At 31.2% G+C, this 19,709-nt stretch overlaps 1 protein-coding gene across 3 annotated transcripts; it reads right to left on the bottom strand.

Annotated features, from left to right (window-relative positions):
- Positions 1 to 769: 769 nt before the first annotated feature.
- LOC135135700 (proton-coupled amino acid transporter 1) lies at positions 770 to 14,977 on the bottom strand. Of its 3 annotated transcripts, none has more exons than XM_064064841.1 (9): positions 14,867 to 14,977; positions 11,822 to 11,920; positions 11,259 to 11,396; positions 10,922 to 11,072; positions 1,807 to 1,948; positions 1,637 to 1,760; positions 1,337 to 1,576; positions 1,069 to 1,285; positions 770 to 1,014 (listed from the first exon to the last, which is right to left on the bottom strand). In XM_064064841.1, exons 2-9 carry the CDS (start codon positions 11,917 to 11,919, stop codon positions 790 to 792), a joined length of 1,335 nt encoding a protein of 444 aa, XP_063920911.1. In that variant the 5' UTR covers position 11,920; positions 14,867 to 14,977; the 3' UTR covers positions 770 to 789. The 3 variants fall into 3 exon arrangements, with proteins under 3 accessions (XP_063920911.1, XP_063920910.1, XP_063920912.1); XM_064064840.1 differs by lacking the exons at positions 770 to 1,014; positions 1,069 to 1,285; positions 1,337 to 1,576; positions 1,637 to 1,760; positions 1,807 to 1,948 and adding exons at positions 3,345 to 3,767; positions 3,821 to 3,993; positions 4,048 to 4,226; positions 4,285 to 4,557; positions 4,614 to 4,823; XM_064064842.1 differs by lacking the exons at positions 770 to 1,014; positions 1,069 to 1,285; positions 1,337 to 1,576; ... (1 more) ...; positions 1,807 to 1,948; positions 14,867 to 14,977 and adding exons at positions 3,345 to 3,767; positions 3,821 to 3,993; positions 4,048 to 4,226; positions 4,285 to 4,557; positions 4,614 to 4,823 and having other exon boundaries at positions 11,259 to 11,368; positions 11,822 to 11,913.
- Positions 14,978 to 19,709: the final 4,732 nt, after the last annotated feature.

Genomic DNA, 19,709 nt, shown 5'->3' with positions numbered 1-19,709 from the left:
GCTTCCGGGGTTTCATACCGAGTATCATAATCTCTTACCGAGTATACCAATTTGAAAATGCTTTGTAAGTTTCATTATAACGTAATTTCGATTTTTCAGGTAACAGAGATGCGCAAGCAATATTGGCAGCTTCTTCTATTGCCTTTAAATAACTTGAAACACTCATTTTTCACTTTGAACAACTATTTTTTAGGAAACTTCATGTGTAAACAAATTTTTTACCTTGTTGCTACGGAAATGAATACATTATTCAACGAGTTCCTGATAATTTGTTAAATATTTTTTAGTTACTACAATTATTACTTTTTAGTGTTACTGGTGTCGGTAGCAGAAAAAACGTAATACAATACACGCTGCGTAACTCCTTTCTTAAGTCTCGGAGGTTTGCCGGGCCTCGGCGTTGTCTCGGCCCGTCAAATCCACCTCGACAAAAAAGTTTACTTACGCAGCTTGTAATGTAAATAACTATTTTCAAAACAACAGTTAAGTTTGAATTTGATACTTTGCAAAACACCTGATGTACAGTCGAGGGCTTTAATAATGACCACCTCCCGTGGCCATGGTGCTAGCTATGGACTGCCGAAATTACCCGAGCCCTTAGAGAAAGCTGAATTTTGATAAATGCAGGTCTGTGTTTGCAGTTGTAAACCAACTTTCCTTTCTCAAACCGCTCGGGTACTTTCGGCAGTCCATTGCTAGGACCGGGAGGCGGTCATTATTAATGGCCTCGACTGTATCATAAAAGATTTGTAACCACAATCAAAACACATTTTGATTTACTACCATGCTTTAATGACAATGTATATATTTATTAAAAACTGGCTGAAATTCTTTATAATTGGTCTCATTTAGTTTGATATCCACATTTTGAAACAGAGTCGAAGTGTTATAATAACTCTTCAAGCTGACTGGATTAGGCAGGAAAACCTTTTCAGGCGCTTTCTTCACCTCCTTTTTTCTGTCAGATATATGTTCTGGAAATTTATTGAAGCATCCATCGTGGCATCCACCTTGCTATATATTGTACAGTAATAAAGAATATTTCAGAATTAAATGAAAAAGCATTACCGATTTCCCCGGTCCAGTAGGAAGAATATAACCAGGCGGTCGAGGAGGAATTTCTTTTGTTTTTGGTTTTACGTACGTCGGTCCAGTTTTTATACCTTCTGGTTCAGCAAACGGATTTTTATCGAAACATGGTTGCGGAAAGTGTACAGGTACCATAGGTCTTCCCACTATTTTTCCATATTCTTTATATTTGGGTTTTAGACCGTAACGTTCAGCCCTAGAAAATAAAAATATTAAATTGTTAAAACGATAACAGTGTGTCAACTACTTGTGTTCCGGATAACGACTTAAACATATATCAGCATAACCAGGTCCCCCTAGTTTTCCAGGATTACCCAGTATGTTTTTTCCTGTCGATTTTTGAACAGGTTTTGGCCTCCTTTTATTGCCAAAAGCTTCAATTCGTCCACCAAAAGTTCCATAGTAATCACCTGGACAAGAATGTTGCTTAAACCCAGCAGGAGGTAAAAATGGACGTTGAGATACATTTTTAAATTTTGGTGGTACACTGCAAGGTGAGAAATAAAATTGGTCAGTTAAGTTATATTAGTATCATTGCGATACCTACGGTTTGCGTCCTCTCCCCTTTAAAGCTTCTTTTGAAAAAATTCTTTGAAAAACAGGCTCGAAATAACCATATTGCGTACCGTCCTTCATTTTTCGACCACCGCAGTACATGTTTCTGGGTTCCTCTTGAATAGAATCATATAAATTAGTAAATACACAGAGGTGTCTTACTTTGGGTTTTCTTTTTCGCAAACGTTTTAGCACTTATATAAGCCATTTCGCTAAACAATCCTATTCTTTCAATATCCGAACGTCCGAATTTCTGCCCTAGTGGGGGTGAATTGGATCTCGCTTTTGCCATTATTCTTGTTATCTGTTCTTCAAATAAAGTCAATTTTGACAAAAAAATGTGGCAATAATTTGACAGTAACTGTCGCGTTTATCACTGAGTAATTTTGGATGGAAAGAACAGAATTTCTGTTGTTTCCATGCCAAAATAATAAAAAGAAACGCTACACTGATCTAATTCAAAATTAAAAATTACAAATAATTTTATAACACCATTTTGGTTCTATCGTGCTCTTCTCACAGTGAAACTGTATGGCGCTCTTCAGTTTGCAGGTAAAATAGATATTTTTTAAATTACCTTCTGTCTATTCTACCGGAAACTTTTTAGAATTACATTTGATTTTAAAAGTTGCATCCATTTTTGTCTACAGGTTGTCGTCTGTCTTATATCTTGAAAACAGACAGAGGTATTGAAATTCTGTAAACGTCGTTGTTTTTAATTTGAAGGGGGAACCTTAATTTAGTGCAAGCTAAAATCAATGGCGTTTAAAGAATTTCAATATTTCTACCAGTTCTCAGAACAGGCACGTAACCAAGGGGGCCCTGGGGGGGCACAGGCCACCCCAGCAAAACCCTGTGCCACCCCTGGTGCCCCCTTAACTTAATTTTAAATTTTAAAAATAAAGTAAATTCGAAATTTCAGATCAACAGTAAATTTTAGCTATGAGAAATCTTATGTTCCTATCTTATAATATAACTCTCTGAGTAAAGCATACTGCTGTGAACAGTTTTGTCGATAACTTTTTTAAGCAATTAGCCGATACAATTGATATGCCTTTTACACACTATGCAGATTGGCACCGAGGGTTTAAATGAATTCTCATGGCGTTAGTCAATTTCAACTATTTGCACCCCATTAAGTTTATATACTGGTTATGATTCAAGTAAAATGTTGATTTATATTAATGAAAACTTTTTTTAAAGGCCCCCTTATTTGAAATTAGTGCTCGGGCTGAGCCCCTCCAAAATAAAAGTCTTGTTACGTGCCGGTCTCAGGATGTAAAAACATCTCGTAATCAGCAACGTTGTTTACTAAATTTTTTTTCTCTCACTTCAATTCAAAAAAAGTAAGTTCAAAAATAAGACAAAATTTTCTCTGATAGATCTTCACGATGGCGATATAAAATATAATTTTGCATACACAGCAGTTGTATGGACTCCACTACGTACGAATTCTTTGTAAAATACAATGCTACCTTTGCAGTATTTTACTATCTTAAGAAATTTCAACTTCTAGAAAAACTTTCAAAATAATAACAGTAATAAAATATAACTGACAGCAAAAACATTCCTAATTCATGCTAATTGCATTATTGTTAACCTTATCGGCCAAGTGTAAGGTCAGCATTAAGTGTTCATAATAATGTCACTTATTATCAAAGACATATTTTGCAAGGAAGGATTTCTGAGGAAATAAAAAATTTCATATTCGAAAATATTTATCACTAATCAGATTTTACAAAATTAAGGATCACTTATAATAAAATGTTTTCTACACTATGATACACAACATGTACATAATAAATAAATGATTAAAATACAACCACTATCCCGATAGAACGTCACTTACTGACTAACAGTCTTCAATAAAAATTAATGTTATTGTTTGTCGAAAGCGCTAATTATCGAGTTTATACTTTCATACGTTCCAGTGACACATCCTACACATCCAATAAATAAAATTATCACATTTTTAAAAACTGTCACAGGTTTTAGATCTCCAAAACTGTAACTCGTAACAAGATCCAAAACGGGGGGGAAAAGTAAAGCCAGAGCAGAACTACTAATTGCCCCCACCAATGAAATAAAAAGATTTAGGAATGGAATTGCCTCGGCAAGGACAACTGAAAAATAATATCGTTTTAGACAAAACTTCGACATTTCTAATTATACTCACATGTTAGTAACACTAAAACAGATCTAAAAGTTAATTCAGCGAAAACTGGATACTTGAAAGGACCCAGAAGGCTCTGGAGATTAGGATACATAATCTCTACAGCAATGTAAAACTGTAAGGCGTACGTGAACAAGATCCCTAATGAGATGATTATTTTCACAGACTGAGCCAAGCTATAAAAAAGGAAATTTGAATTATGATTAATTTCGACAATTTTTTTTTCTTACATCTCGGTTTCAGGCAGATTAAGAGTAACGCTACCCTTGATGTCTTCACCATAATGCCAGTATGATAAAGAGCCAATCATGACCAATAACAACATAACTACGCACATCCCAACGTTGAGAACACCTAACGGTTTTTTGAAATCTGCCGGATTTTTCATTTCATTTTGTAATGGCAAAACCTAAAAATATTTCAGTAGCCATTTAATAATTCGCCCCAAGACTATATTTACTACTTACAAGTCCGATTCCTTCAAACGCAAATACCGCCGTTCCAAAGAACAAAGGAAACTGAGACAAACTTGCTACATACTGTCGCTCAGAGATCGGTGGTAAATCCTGAGATGTGTAGTAAACTGTAATAATTAATCCCATTAACATAAAAATGTTGGCAATAGTGGAAAATGGCGCCAGATACTTCAAATTACGTATCAGAGATGTGCAAAGAATTGGCAGTAAAAAAATTGCCATGTGGAGATGGACGTCCATTACATATCCGTAATAATCTAAAACCTAAAAAAAAGCAACGCATTAATAAATTTTTATTTGTTACAAGTGGATATTCCTACCTGTTTGGCGTTTTCAGATATGAAAACAAAGTAGACACAGCAAAAACCTAACTGCGTCACGCACAGGAAAATATTCACGAGCCTTTTCATATACTTTGCTATTCTTTGCATAGCTGGAGGACCCGTGGAGAAGCAAAGTTCTACTGTTTCGGCAAAATCTGGAGGTATGTTTACTTCTTTTTTAGCCTTCATTTTTAAAGCGACCGATAACTAAACAGAAAAAAGATTTTTGTTTTGATTTTGTAAAAAAGAACTGTAGGAAATGTTTGTGTTTTGTTTACATTTATTTATGGATAGTAAAAGTTTATGACACACCTGAAATTCCGTAATTTAATGTAATGACATGCGAAATTAACGCTTATGTCTAAGCGTAGGGTTTTAATTTTTATGACAGTATTACACAGTAAGTCGTAGATAATTTTCTATTAATTTAAATAAATATTAACATACAGATCAAGTACAATAATTTTCTGGAAAAAATAGTGAACCTAATTTAGATAAAAAAATATCTAAAAAGTGGCTAATTATCTCAATCGTTATTAAAGATAACCTTGAATGGAGAATATCGATTAAAAAAAAATTCGTAGCTCTTAAGAATGCTATCTTTTGGGTAGGTGTTCTTGAAAGCAGCATTAATTAGAACTAACAGACAAAAATTGTATTACTCTGCGTTGAATTCTGTTGTATGTTTGTCATTTATACCATATCTACATTAATAAAAAAAAATTGTAGAAAGTAACGGGCGATCAAATAATTTTCAGATTAGAGTTGGCCATGGAAATATTTGTCATGTCTTTGATTAAACTGCAAACGCGATGCATAACTTCATTTGTATTTCAATAATTTAGATTTTTGACATTTGTATTTTAATCAAAGACATGACAAATATCACATGGCCAACTCAAATCTAAAACTTTTTAATCACTCGTTATAATTCGTATGGAATATTTCTGTCTAAATTATATTTTTGTTCTACGTGAATTATAGACACTTTACAACATTCAATGGAATTTGTATAGAATGCACGTATCAAATATAAATAAAATAGTTGTATGCTTTAAATTTAACTAAATAACCTACCATTTCTGAAAAATTCAAGTCAATAAAGAAATAATTTTAAAAATTTGAATTTAAAAATCTCACCTTTAACGCAACAAATTTATTTTTAAATTGATTAATCGTTAATTTTAATAAGTATTTGTAGATTAGCCATGACATTGTTTAAAAGATCTTGTTCTATGATTTCCTCTGTACAATTTTATATGTCCCACTGCAGACGTTTTCATCTTAACTTTTGGGTTTCTCGTCTTTATAACTTTACAATTATACTACAATGCAATTTTCATGTCAAAAAAAGTAGTAGAGTAAACTAAAAATAGCGCCAGCTTCGAATTTGTTACTTAGTGTTGTACCGATGATGCCAACATTGTTGTTAGACATACAGAGCAATCACAAATGATTATAACCTACGTGAACAAAAAATTTAGAAATCGCTGAATAAGTTTCTCAAAAAAATTTTGCTAAAATTTGGTTAATTAATAACTAAATGGCAATCCCAGTTTGCGCAATATTTAAGGTAGCTAATTTATGTGACACTTGCCACAACATACACAAGTATTAAAATGCAATTAATAACCAACCACGAGTTTGTGGAATTACCAGTTAAAAATAAATAAGTCTAGTCTACAACTTTCCGAATCTAATTATTTCTGCAATTTCGAATATGCTTTTAGACTTTTTCCATCACATACAGCTTTTTTCAAAATATATATAATCAGAAAATACTACAAAATAAAATACTTAGATGAAATAAATCATTATCAAATTCGCAATAAATTCACTTTGTAGACATTTTTAGTCAAAAATGTACCGATTTGAATATTTCCAAATTATGAACGCATTACTACAGTCATTAGTGATATATGTATAAAATATTCTTATATCTCCTTGAACTTTAGCTTCCCTTAAACATATAATACTCTCGAATGCTGGATTCCACTGAAAAGTGTTGTACTGATGGGACCCAAAGGCAGTTAAAACTCAAGTCTATACTTCTTTGTCTAGATTTTTGAGTTAATTCTTTAGCGGTATTATAGTCATTCCACAATCTCGTTAATGTGACATTCTTGATGACTTTTTAATTTAACACCCGTTATGTATAGATTTGGATAAAATGTAACTATCATAACAATTATTGTAATCAATTTGTCAAATAGTATTTATTTTATTTATTACTTATTAAAAAAAAATCACAGAAACTCTCTTAGTCAAAATATTTTGTGAAATTATCCTTTCTAAAGCAGGCCAATTCCGTATGCATCTCAGGTGCATTTATCCATAAATAAATATTTAAAAAATTTTGGAAATGACATCATAACTTGTTGATTTGAATTAATATTCCGTTTGATACGCACAACGTAACACTAACCACAATTTTGTCTCAGCATTTCAGATAAATTATTAAAGACAAATATTACTGAACCACAAACAGTGAAATATTTATGGCATCCTTTTCAATGCAGATTTATTTAATAAATTTTAGGTTACATCACTCTGTAATCCTTTAAAAAATATACAAAATTTAAATTTAAACACATTATAGCAGGCAAAATATTATTTTCAAAATAACAGTACTGGCCTTGGTTGTGGGTGGAGAAACAAAAGGAGTCATTTTTGTGAATCATAAAGTAATTAACTACGTACGAAATATCATACATACGTGCTAAATTTTTTGTCATTCTCTGTTATTTAACCTAGGAAGGTAGGTAAGTCATGGTAATCGCATATTTGTGGTTGTTCGTATTAATTCAACTTATTAACGCTAATTAATAGGTATTAGAAGAATATCCTGTCACTATAAGTACGTACTCGAACAAAGTCAAAGTCAAATATTAAATTAATGCTGGACTCGTGATTATAAGAGACCCAAATCTTTGTAAAATTGCGGGTTTGTTATTATTAATCGAACAACTTTTAATATTAAAAGTTTTTCAGACTCTTTAAATCCAATTTGGAAAAAATGATTGTGGGTAAGTATTACCATTAAGCATAGATTGATCGTTTTTTAAACTTAGGTAATCAACTTCCCAAGGATCCTAAGCAGATTGCAAATTCATTCATTCTAATAATTAAATCCTTAATAACGAGTAATTTAACACAGATTTAAGAAACCAGAATTGATAGAATTTATTGGTTTACTAACTTAAGCCATAAGATTTTCATTAGCCTTAGTAATCTACAAATCATTGCCTCCAATTCATATCCGTTATCATGTTGCCCTGGGAAAAACAGCACTCAATTAAAGTAAATCCTCTATGATATTGTCTTTATCACCGTCTGATAACATCTTCATGCGATAATATTCACGTACGCACAAACAATTATACACTTTCGTTACCTGCATGACGTACAAAATTATAAAGTAAGAACAAGTACCCAAGTAAAAAAAAATAATGATCTATCATTTTAACAGGTCACGATTTATTGACGTTCAAACACCCCGTATTACCCGGAAAAGAACGTCACATCGTTTCAAGTATTCCTCATTAATCCCAAGACCTAGACCTACTGAACGGATATCTCTTCATCAGTATTCTCCACACGACGTAATAGCCATAATCGTAATTCCAAGACATAAAAATGCTAAAATACGAATTCGCAAAAACGTGCAAGGAAGTATTTAACGAGATCATTATTTAATTAATAAGACTATTATGTGTGGGTGATGTTTCCATAATTTTGCAAACGCAACGCGTCAAAACTTAAATTGCAACTTCTGGATCGGGTTAATCCAGTTTTATCTGACTTCACGATAACTCAAGATTTCTGCTACTGGTTCTACCATAAGAAGACAAAAAATGGAACTTTCCCTCGACACAATTTAAACGCCAAAACCAATAAAAATAGGTGTGCAGATTATTTCTTATGTGATCAGCGTCTGAGCGTAATTACTTCCATATTGCCTCGCGAAAGGAATGACAAACACTTCTGCCTAATTCCGCTTCTCCACCTTCTTGAATTTTCTTGTGTGTTTCTAATTTTGATTTAGTGGCATTATTCGTACTCGTAGTACATGTTTGTATGGTGTGACTTTACTCATGCGTGTCAGCCACTCAAGCAGCCACAATGTAAGAACTTACTGTAGACATTCCTTTTTTTTTAGGTTTAATTGTAACAAAATTGCTAGCATCCCGTTATTAGTTAGCAAGAACAACGTTAATAACAAAAAAATTACTGCGTTGTGTGGGTGTATAAAACTGTGTAAATGCGTGGTTAAATATAATAAGTTACGCGAAAATTAGTTTGTTGTGACGATTTTCGTGACAACGTACGATTAAAAATGTACACATCTATTTACGACTTTCTCTTCTCGGGTAACAAGTTTTTTGCGACACCTGTCGAAGTATATTAAATCATAATTTGAAACTGCATAGTTCGGACCTTTCTGTAGCTATTGTATGTCCGACACGTCAACACGTGCAAAGATAGTCAAGGATAACTATTAAACCTATCCAACTGAGGACTGTTTCAATTATACCAAGCAAATAATAAATCTTGGCAGCAACACCTTTAATGAGGGATTATGTAACGAGTATTTAGTATTAAATACCAAAAAGTAATTGTTTCGAGGCGATAAATTTTATGGTTATTCAGTTTTACACAATGCGTACCGTTTTTAATGGTGGCTTATTAATACGATATTATGCACTTTTTCACGTTCATGTTCACGAATATGGTTTGAAAATTGGTGGAAATTTTAATAATAGTAACATGCGAACCATGGAGTTAACAATCAAGTATCCAATAATGAAATGGACTGTTTGGCTAGTTTATATTTTTGAAATAATGTTCCACCAATATGTAATCTAATACTGTGACAATATAAAACAAGTTGAAAAATCTTGATGCGTAAAAATAGCAACCACAAAGGGCAAATTAAGGAATTATGTTTTTCCGAAAATCCAGTTGACTGTATGTGACGACATGGGACTCTCAAACATTTTTTTACAGAACTAACTTATTGCATACTTTTCTAAATCTTTTAATTTTGCGAAAATAATGAATCTTTGAACCAAACACAAAATACCAAAATGTACATATACCTACTAAACAAAAAATGTCCAGACGGAACTTTCACATCACATGGTATTATTTACCGTCGTTTTAAAACGATATCAGAACAGATGTCAAGCAGTTAAATAATATTATGTTTTTAAGAATGTCTAATTATTTGTTTAACTCTAGGAATAAATCTAAAAAAATAGTGACAGAATACCTGATAAAACTAGTGTGATCTAAGGGGCGCTGAGTGACAGTTAAGGCACGCGACATGTATCTTATGTACTGTTTACTAATTTTTGGCTATATTTATTCAGCGATAAATAAAAAACTGTTTTCTGAAAAACCCAAACAAATTATAATTTTCCGAGAATTAAATCATAATTTTAAATAAGGTAGAAATAATTTTTAATATATATATATATTTTTTTAATTCTCAACTACGGTTTGTATCTTGTCGTTGGAGCTAATTTTGACCTCATTACACCTAATTACGATATTATTTAAATGATACGTCGTCAAGAGATCCAAATATAAAATTTTGATTATCATAAAAATATCGTTGTGGTTTTAAAAATAATCAGCTTCATGACGAACTTGAAACTAAGTAATGCAACAAAAGAATAAATTGAGGCATTACTGATTTATTCAAACTAAAATCACTTCGGCCTCGTTTTGAACCGCTGCTGGGACCAAAAATTTTAAAAAGGAAAAGTTTAACGAACTTTTGACAACTAATGGTTTATTAACAATAAATACACTGAGACAATTGTATTTTGAATTCAAACTTTCAAATTGACGGTTTTCTGCCAAGACGAAAATTCTGTCAAAAACAAACCTTCAAAAATTCACGGCTGTTTTTGATCGTGTTTTTTATTGCTCCCTCGGTATAAATCTTCACTTATTTATTCAAAAATACATTTGTCAGTATGTGAAATTTATTTTTCTTCCAGTTAACTGTTTTTATCCCATAAAATGAGTCATTCAAAATATTGCATTAATTTATGCTGATCTTGGTAAGTCGGTAAGAAGGTATTTTCCTTCGTCCAAATAGGAAAACTTAAGTACCATAATAAATAAATGTTTGTTTCAACAATGCCAATAATTTTTGAATCTTAATTTTCAGTGTCACTGCAGTTCTGAATTGTCTAGACACTTTTATCTCTCAGTAACATTGTTGTTTTAATAATTCTCATACTTTCAAGGTTTCGCATAGTAAGTTTCTTCTCAATGAAAATTGCGACACTCACCAGTAAATGTTGACAGTGAACACAAATGATTCCTAGTAATAACACAATTCCCGGTCCCACAAGTATTCCGGCATTTCGAATGGCATCTCCCATCGCGAAGATCCCTGATCCTACATTTCCCTTGAAGAGATGCATCAAGGTCTCTCCATATCTTGTAAAAAATGTCTTAATTAAGATAATAGTCTAACAAAGATAGTAATAAGCTGTTATACAACTCTTGAGAGAATTTCCTCGGAATTTTGCTATCAAGGCTAATAAGCGAAAAAAATGAATCTGAATCACGTTTTAATAAAATATAGAGGTAACCAACGGAAAGTCATTACCTCCTCGTACTTACGACGTAGGATGTTCAACGGAAATACCATGACCGTGTCCACCTCCACTCCCCGGAACTTTATCTTTGGGCTCCTTTTCATGCATGGGAATGGAGATGATTGGTTCCTTAGACTGAAAAGTCATAAATACATTTTCATTGCTGCAAAAGAGAAATAGAAACTGAAATTTTGATGAATATTGTCATGCGTCTGTGATAACGATAACATCTCGCAGACCATCATTGTGTCAACGAGTTGTAATCGAAATAATAAAATGCGACAAGGTAAACAGGTGTACCAGGAATTGAACTAATCGGCTCGCCAATTTATCGCCAACAATTACTTATTTTGTGGGACATGTCTGTATAGATAGATCGGCATTCCTTTATTGATGGGCAAAGTATTACGATTAAATTGAATGATTGTAATTTATCCTCGTTTGTAACTGATAATGATAAACAAAAGCTTTCCGCATACTCGACAAAAGTGACGACATAAATTGATTTGTTACATTTTGTCATTGAATTTTACCAAATCTAATTAATTGGAGAATACATTTCCGGAAATTGTAGTAAATCCGTTTTACCTTCTATCTTTTAGGTCGGTTTGATAATTTAACTTCGATCCATTCCATGGTTGTTTGGTGCTGTTTGGAGGCGCACTTGAGCTGTTTTGTAATTCCATACTGAAACAGACAAATATTGTAAGAATTTTTGCTTTGCGCAAACGAAAACGATTCGATAAATTCCACAGGTAATTGTTTTCAAAGAATGCAAACGGTATGTCGTAGGTAATGTGGATTTTCTCATATTTAATGTGCTGTTTGAGACAGTATTTATCAGCGATATGTATTGTAAACTATATATTAACTGGTAAAAACAATTTATAATTGCATACAGGGCGTCCCTGATAATAACAATGCCTTAACGTTTTTGGAAAAACCAAGAACTATTTGAAATCTTTTGCAGAGAAAAAATTATGCTGTTGCAACTAAGTTTAAAGATTAATTTCAAAATCCATCGTTCCTTTGAAACAGATATTAGCAAAAAATTAAACCAAAACATATAATTTCAAACAAAAATTATAGTAAATCATACATACATATATGAAATAATATTCCAAATAGATACGACTTAATTTTGTTTACAATATATTTCGACCAATAACTTTAATTAATTTAATTAAACCCTCATTGGCGCGTTTCTAATTATTGCACATAAAGTTTTGATATTTAATTTATTTTAATCATTAGTGAATTTTTCTCACGATTGTTGCCATATTTTGGAGATTTTTCTCACATAACAGAAAGTTGAAAAAAATTGGCATTTAGATCTAATGACTGCATTACGTCGTTATTTTGGCAGTTTTAAATAAGTTAATGTTCATAATATCATTGAAAGAAAATGAGGTTGTGGGGGAAACTCAATTAACAACAAACCTAGACAACGTAAATAAAACATTTTCCGACCAGGTGGTGATTTTTACTAGATATTTGCATAATTACCTTCGTTTACATTTAAAAATAACTATACTTATAAAGTATGAAAAAGCTGTTACTATATTAAAAAATTGTTCTATTTATTGGCAGTGTCTGTATGGTTTTATTGAAAATACATTCTCCAGATTTTTGTGTTAATGAAAATTCGTAATGTAACCTTAAGTAGGTATAGTACACAGCAATGCTGTAATAACAAATATCCAAATTTTAATTCATTTATTTCTTAAACGAAAGAGAACATGTTTATTCGTTCTGTAGAATATAAAAGTAAAAAAAAAAATATACTGACCACACATTCATATGTATGATAATAGCAACAAAATAAACAGTGAATAAATTTTTTCGTTGGCGTCAGTGTTTGCCAAAGAAGTCGCCAAACTGGTAAAAGAAGTCTAAATATAGTTATTAAAAGCGAAACTGAATATTAATTAAAATGATATATAGTTAGCAAAAATACCTACAAGAAAATTTCGAACAATGCGAAAAGACGGCGAAACGGAAAAACAAAGAATTCGAAATGGAAACTTTTAGGTACTCAAGATAATTACTTAATCGTTCAACTACCTTAATTGATTCCGCGTAAGGAAAATTTTACCAAATAGGTTTACGGGTTATACTCTTGCAAGTAAATAAATATACCCCAGTTTTTTGTTCTAAAATAATTGAAAAAACTAGCTTGATTTTTGGTTATAGTTATTAGTGCGTTGTTTGTTTCGGTTAGCAAATAAAGTTCAACAACTAATAAAACATTTTTTTTTATTTCGACTGGAAGCAGACAACCTAATTATCATTAATATAAAAACAGAATATAAATTATTGACAGGATCAACATCGTCGTACCGCTGACTTCTTATTTACGTTGTATTTAAGACCGTTCACGATAAGAAAGCATGGGCATATACAGACGAAAATTAATATTAAGTAAGATTTAGATAAAGTGGCTGTTTTTAAATTGAAAAGAATAAGACTAAGACATTATGTTTTATTGCCATCACTCGTCATACAGGTTAGAATTGTCTCGGACTTAAAATATATAACATCTATTTAAATGATAAAGATATTACGACTTACGTGCATTTAGAAAAGATTTTGCAAAAACTTGCTGAGGAACGAATAACTCTTGATTGTTTACACTAATAATAAAGTCGAAAAACTCCTACACAACGAGACGATCTTTTACACCTTGCTTTCTTTTTTTGAGGGTGCGGAAAAAGTAGCCGTGAAGGTTCACAGTTCTTATCAAAATTTAAAACTGAATTTTTGTTTGCCACTGAAGCGGATGTTAAAATTTAATAACACAATTGCTTTTATAGTTTATTCCACGTTCAAATTACAGCAAATTAGTAGTATTTAGAGATAACCAAAAATTATCAAACATCGATAATGCAGACAACGATAACGTTTGTACAGTGCGTAACATTTATAATTAAAGCTGTGTAATTGTTAAAAATTAATTCATTGCACGTATTAAATAAAAATAATTAAAAAAAAATAAAAGCGAACTAACTAGAAAATCGTTGTGCGTGAAATTATACTAAATTGATTCTGTTTTTTTTTAGTAGTTACGTACCGAAAAATTGTAATATGCAATTTCATATATTTTGTTTTTGTTTTTACGTCCTTTAAAATGTATGTTAACATATTAATCAGCCTTTAAGTGACAATTTTATGCGAAAGAAAACACAGAACACGTAAATGGAATATTTTTACTGATAATTTTTTCTATGTATGTACACTTTATCTAGCAGATAGGCTAGATTTTGCAAATATGTTGTGTTGTGTATAATAACTTAATAACTCAACAATTAAGTACTTTTTAAACAAACTAATTACACATACAGAAAATATTTTAGATCACAATCCTTCTATCTGGTTATAAAATTTTATCTTTAAATAAATCAAAATTTTGTTGGAAATTTTATTTTCTTATTTTATGCCGAAAAGATTCTAGCTACAAATAACTTAAAAAAAAACAGGAGAAAAATAGGAAAATATTAAAAATGTGTTGTGAATGTTTGAACAAAATAAGATCATGAATTTTTATATTATTAATAATATTACAACAAAAAGACACTACGAGTGCGACTTAAACATGATTTGCTGCGAACCGCGTGGTTGTGTTTATAAACATACCTGTATGTAACGAGTTGTTCAGCAATTTACTGATCTTGCTTGCAATGCACTCACAACTGACAAGAGACATACCTTTGCAAGCTGACTTTAAAGATATAACTAAAGCGTGCTTAAACTATCCCTACTCTTACTCATGATAGAGAGCTATAGTTGCAAACAATAGGTTGTTTATGTTTTCGGATAGCAAAAATTTCCTTTTTATAAATTGAACTAATTGCTAATACAAACTGATAACATATTAGATTTTGCATTACACATTGATGAATGTAATAACATTTAAACGTGTACATATTAAAATTGTTTTACGTGCTAACGGTTACCCATTATTTTTTTTTATGTTTACACTAAGAAAATAGATTGTTTTTAAAAATTATTGTTGATTCTCATTTTATGCTATATGTTTTACTTAAATATTTCATGGTTCACTTCCTCTCTGTAATTTAATTGTGAATCGTTTTTATGTAATGAAGGCCGTAGGCGTTGTTCCATTGTCACACGAAATTCAGGCAATTCTGCCAAACAAACAAAACTATAAACAGCTTTATTATAAACAGATAAACTTTACTTTGCTATTTAGACATACAAATTCAATTATAGTATATGACGAATTTTTAACATACTAATAAAATGTATGCGTACACATCAATGATGAATGACGTACCCACAAATGAAGGAGATGAAACTTTTCTCTCTAGTCAGAACATAAAATTTATATTTTATTAAGTTTTTGATCATTTTTATACTATTGTTTTGTAATTTCTTTATGCGCATGACAAAAAAAAAACATCAGTCATTACATGTAAAAAATGTTTATGCTATGTTATATAACAGTATCATTCAGCTAAAAGTTGGTAAGATGAATTATTTAGCCGTTGCCACCAAAGCACTAAGCATTTTTATTTGAATGTAATATGTTGTCTTGTAAAATAAATATGTGTCGCTGTAGTCTCACACGAATTGTCAGTTAAGCCTTGATTTTTTTTTGTATATTAGTTCAATTAACATTTTTACAATTTTCGGTTTTATTGTGAAGACAAGGTCATAATGTTCCGGATGATTAGTATCTAAATAATACTGATGCGGGAATATAATGTATAATGTATGTATTTACAATGTACAAAGAACAAAAGCAAATCTAAAAAGTATAAATGTTTATTATAGGTTCTGTTAAAACCATAATTATTCATGAACTAATTCAAGCAACTTTTTGTACAAAATCGATTACTACATTCATAGAAATAATTCCGATTTGTAGTAAAACCATAAAAACGTTTTTACAAAGAAATGTAATTTAATAATAACACTAATAACTTTGGTCCTATCAAGACTATATATCACTTACATCAAAACTAAATCTGTAAACACTAATACATCCAGTGTGAAATTCTGCAAAGGGCTTGTCTCATAAATCATAAAAATTTCAGTCAATTTGTTAATGTGGAATATTTACCGTCATTAACAACTGGATAAATTTTAAATAAGGAAATTTAGAAATAACGTCATCAGTTTTTGGAGAGTAGATGAACAGATAAATTTTGTATAACTTTTAAACATTTTTATAATTAGTAAGAATAATTTTAATACAACTGATATTTCAAGGAATTTGTATCTAGTTACAATGACACGTACTTTAGTTAAGAATTGTTTCATCTTTTTTGGACGATGTTCAAGTCCACTTCCCGAATTTTTCGAAAAATGCCCGCCAGCAATTATATGTTGCCATAAATCTTTAAAGACAGTTGTGATCAAAATTTTTCGATTAGCCGACCTTGTGAGACATTTGAGAGGTTGTATTCTTTGGGTGCATAATTAACATTATTCTGCTCCAGCCATTCCCGAATCCTTCTGCCATAATGCCATAAATCAAGATGAATCCAAAATGTTATATCGTCGTTTTAATCATGTGTATTAATAAAATTGATAATTTTCGCGAAACAACTTTGAGGATAACGATATTTGAACTTTGTTATCGAATAAATTACTTTTTTATACTTCATATGATTTATTAGCCGAGGAGTAGCCGAGGCTAATAAACTTCATATTCGGTATAAAATACGAGGAACTTCTATACCTTGATAAATAACTAACTATTATTAATAACAACAAAATACGTTTTGTTTACTGATTTCGCGATATCAAACATACAAAACAAGTAGAAATTTTAGGTACCTATTTTTTTTTTGAAAGGCGTAAACTTTATTTTTTTTTATTATTATTTTAGTTTATTTTTCTAAATAGGTTTAACTAGAATACCTAAACAATATTTTAATAAGAGTATGGCAACACTGATATACCTAAACAGCAATTTTTGTTCCAAAATTATATTATTTTAATAATGGAACGTTTTTATTTCAATTTTCCACCAAATCTCACACTGTGATTTTTGCTGGACCATTTAGTTTGTCCTATTTCTTTACTTGTTTTTTTACTTTTTGACTACAGATGTTTAAACGGAACACGATCATTTTTCTGCAAATTTAGTTTTTACACTACAACACGGGGGAGATTTTATTATCTGATCAGTACCAACTGTTCTTCATGATTTGCAAAATATTACGTGTGCAAAAATTTGTTCCAGTGAACTTGTTATCTGAAAAGTATTGTCAGAAACGTAGCACAGTGAACTATTTTTATACATTCTTAAAGCCACAACCTTTGTGTAAGGTGTAATCGCATTATCAAATTTTGACAATTTTTTTCAGTTTTCATACTTTCGATTACATAACCGGTGCAACTAAAAAGAGCATTCTATTCTCTTAAAGAAATTTCGTTTCTTTTCAAATTCCAATTATCTTAGATAGAATCAAACATTCCTTCTCCTTTATAACGTTAGCGTTTTTTTATTACTTCTAAAACAAAAAAAAATCATTTAAATATGTTCCTGGTTCAACGGTTTCATTTACGTCATATTTAAACTGACTTGCTGACAGAATGGGATGTCTGGACCTAATTTGTGCGAATATATTCTCCAAACAATCTTGAGAAAAGCGTGAGGTTAATAAATGCAAGTAAGTATTTTTGTTTCGTTTAAAAACTCGTCTTGCAGTTTCAAAATTGATGACGAATTGCCGTTTTGAATTTACCTCTCGTAACTGGATTAACCGAAGGATAAAATTCATGGTTTTAAACGGTGGGGGGTTGCGAATCTTTAACTTTAAAATTGTAAAATTCTACAAGGTCTCAAAAATAGTGGCATACTGCATTATTTCATTTACAATTGTTAAGTTAGTGTAGGCTGCAGAATTATCAGTTGTTAATTTAATGTATTGTCCTGTAATTGGAACATTGTTCTGTTGAGCAATTAAATTTATTTATTTATATATACGTATATACAGGATGATTTCAAACTGTCTGCAATAAAAAAAATGGGGAATAGCTCACAATAGGATTTATTACGCTCTGTAAAGTTCACGTCCGTAAGTGGTAGCAATGTCTATTTGAAATTAAATATAAACCGAACGAATGCTGGAAGCTGATGAACAAATTTTGGAACGCGTCGAAGAAGAGCCCGACATTAGCACTAGCCAACTTACAGCTGAAGTTGAAGTTTCACAGTTTGTAGTGCATCGTACATTAAAAGGACAAGCCCTACATCCATATCACGTTAAAAAAAGTTTTTAAACAATGTGTTGAAAGGGCGGCTAGTTGTGGAAATGCCTGTAGGTGAACGAGTTCACATGTGGTATTTGCATGATGGAGCATTGTCACATTTTGCTAGACCAGTAACTAAATGGTTAAATAACTATTTTCCTAACCAGTGAGTCGATAGATATAGCCCAGTAACTTGGCCTCCATGTTCGCCCGATCTCGATCCGTGTGATTTTTGTCTGAGGGGTTGGATGAAACAGTTAGTTTATGGAAATCACCAGGGTCCAGAAACTAGCGAAAAGCTTCAACGAGTGGAAATGGCAGCCGGTACAGTTCGTGGAACTCCAGGAGTTTTTTTTGACTTTGAATTTCTTTTTTCTATATTTCCACATTACTTCGATACGTGATGCCGTGGTTAAAAGTATTGGATATATTTCGAAATCATCCTGTATTTATGGATACTGATCGAATTGCGGTTTGTTCCCCAATTGTGGGGTTTCAGGGGGTTCTAGCATTGTTCTTAAAGCAACTGAATAAATGCGAAGAAGAATACAAACAAATTTTAAGCGCTGTAAATTTAAATCTTAAAGAAAAGAAGACTTAAAGAATAAACTGAAAAAGATGTGACAGATGTTCATAAAATCTAAAATTGTCTATTTCAAAAATAATGAAGTTTTTAGATACTTATAATTTTGTGAAGTGTGTCAGCTGCCAGTTTGATAGTGTATATACACCAGTATCATAATTTTAGCTTATAAAATGCTGTATGTATCTTATATGTGATACATTACATTCTGTTGCCTCAAATAATTATGGTGTCTTTACTGAACGATTTCAGAAAACATATTCTTAAATGCTCTTTTTCGCAATAATAACATCTACCATCACTGCAATTTATTAATACGTATGTATATGATCAACGGTTTGTTATTCATACATAACAGGATCCAAAACAGACAAAGTGGATTTACTGACAGTAAATATGTATATATGAAAATGGATGTGGTATGTTTATGTTGTTTACAAAGTTGTGGATTCAGAATTTTGGGTATTAAATAACAGCCATGTCCATCACACGATTAAAGAGAGACAACTTATTTGGGGCCAAAATTGAAAATAATTTGATAATTTCTCCCAAAAATTCAAATAGTTCTTTATAAACAATCGTATTGAATTAGCTTAAAGCCAGTATTAGAGATCTAGAACTAATTAATTTGAACCATTCTACATCATGTCAATAAAAACAGCTGCCGTT

This window comes from Zophobas morio, unplaced genomic scaffold (assembly GCF_036711695.1).
Source record: "Zophobas morio isolate AGI-343-1 ecotype UQ-CSIRO unplaced genomic scaffold, CSIRO_AGI_Zmor_V1 ptg000024l, whole genome shotgun sequence".
Classification (NCBI taxonomy): domain Eukaryota; kingdom Metazoa; phylum Arthropoda; class Insecta; order Coleoptera; family Tenebrionidae; genus Zophobas; species Zophobas morio.
This window is presented reverse-complemented; position numbering and strand designations above follow the sequence as displayed.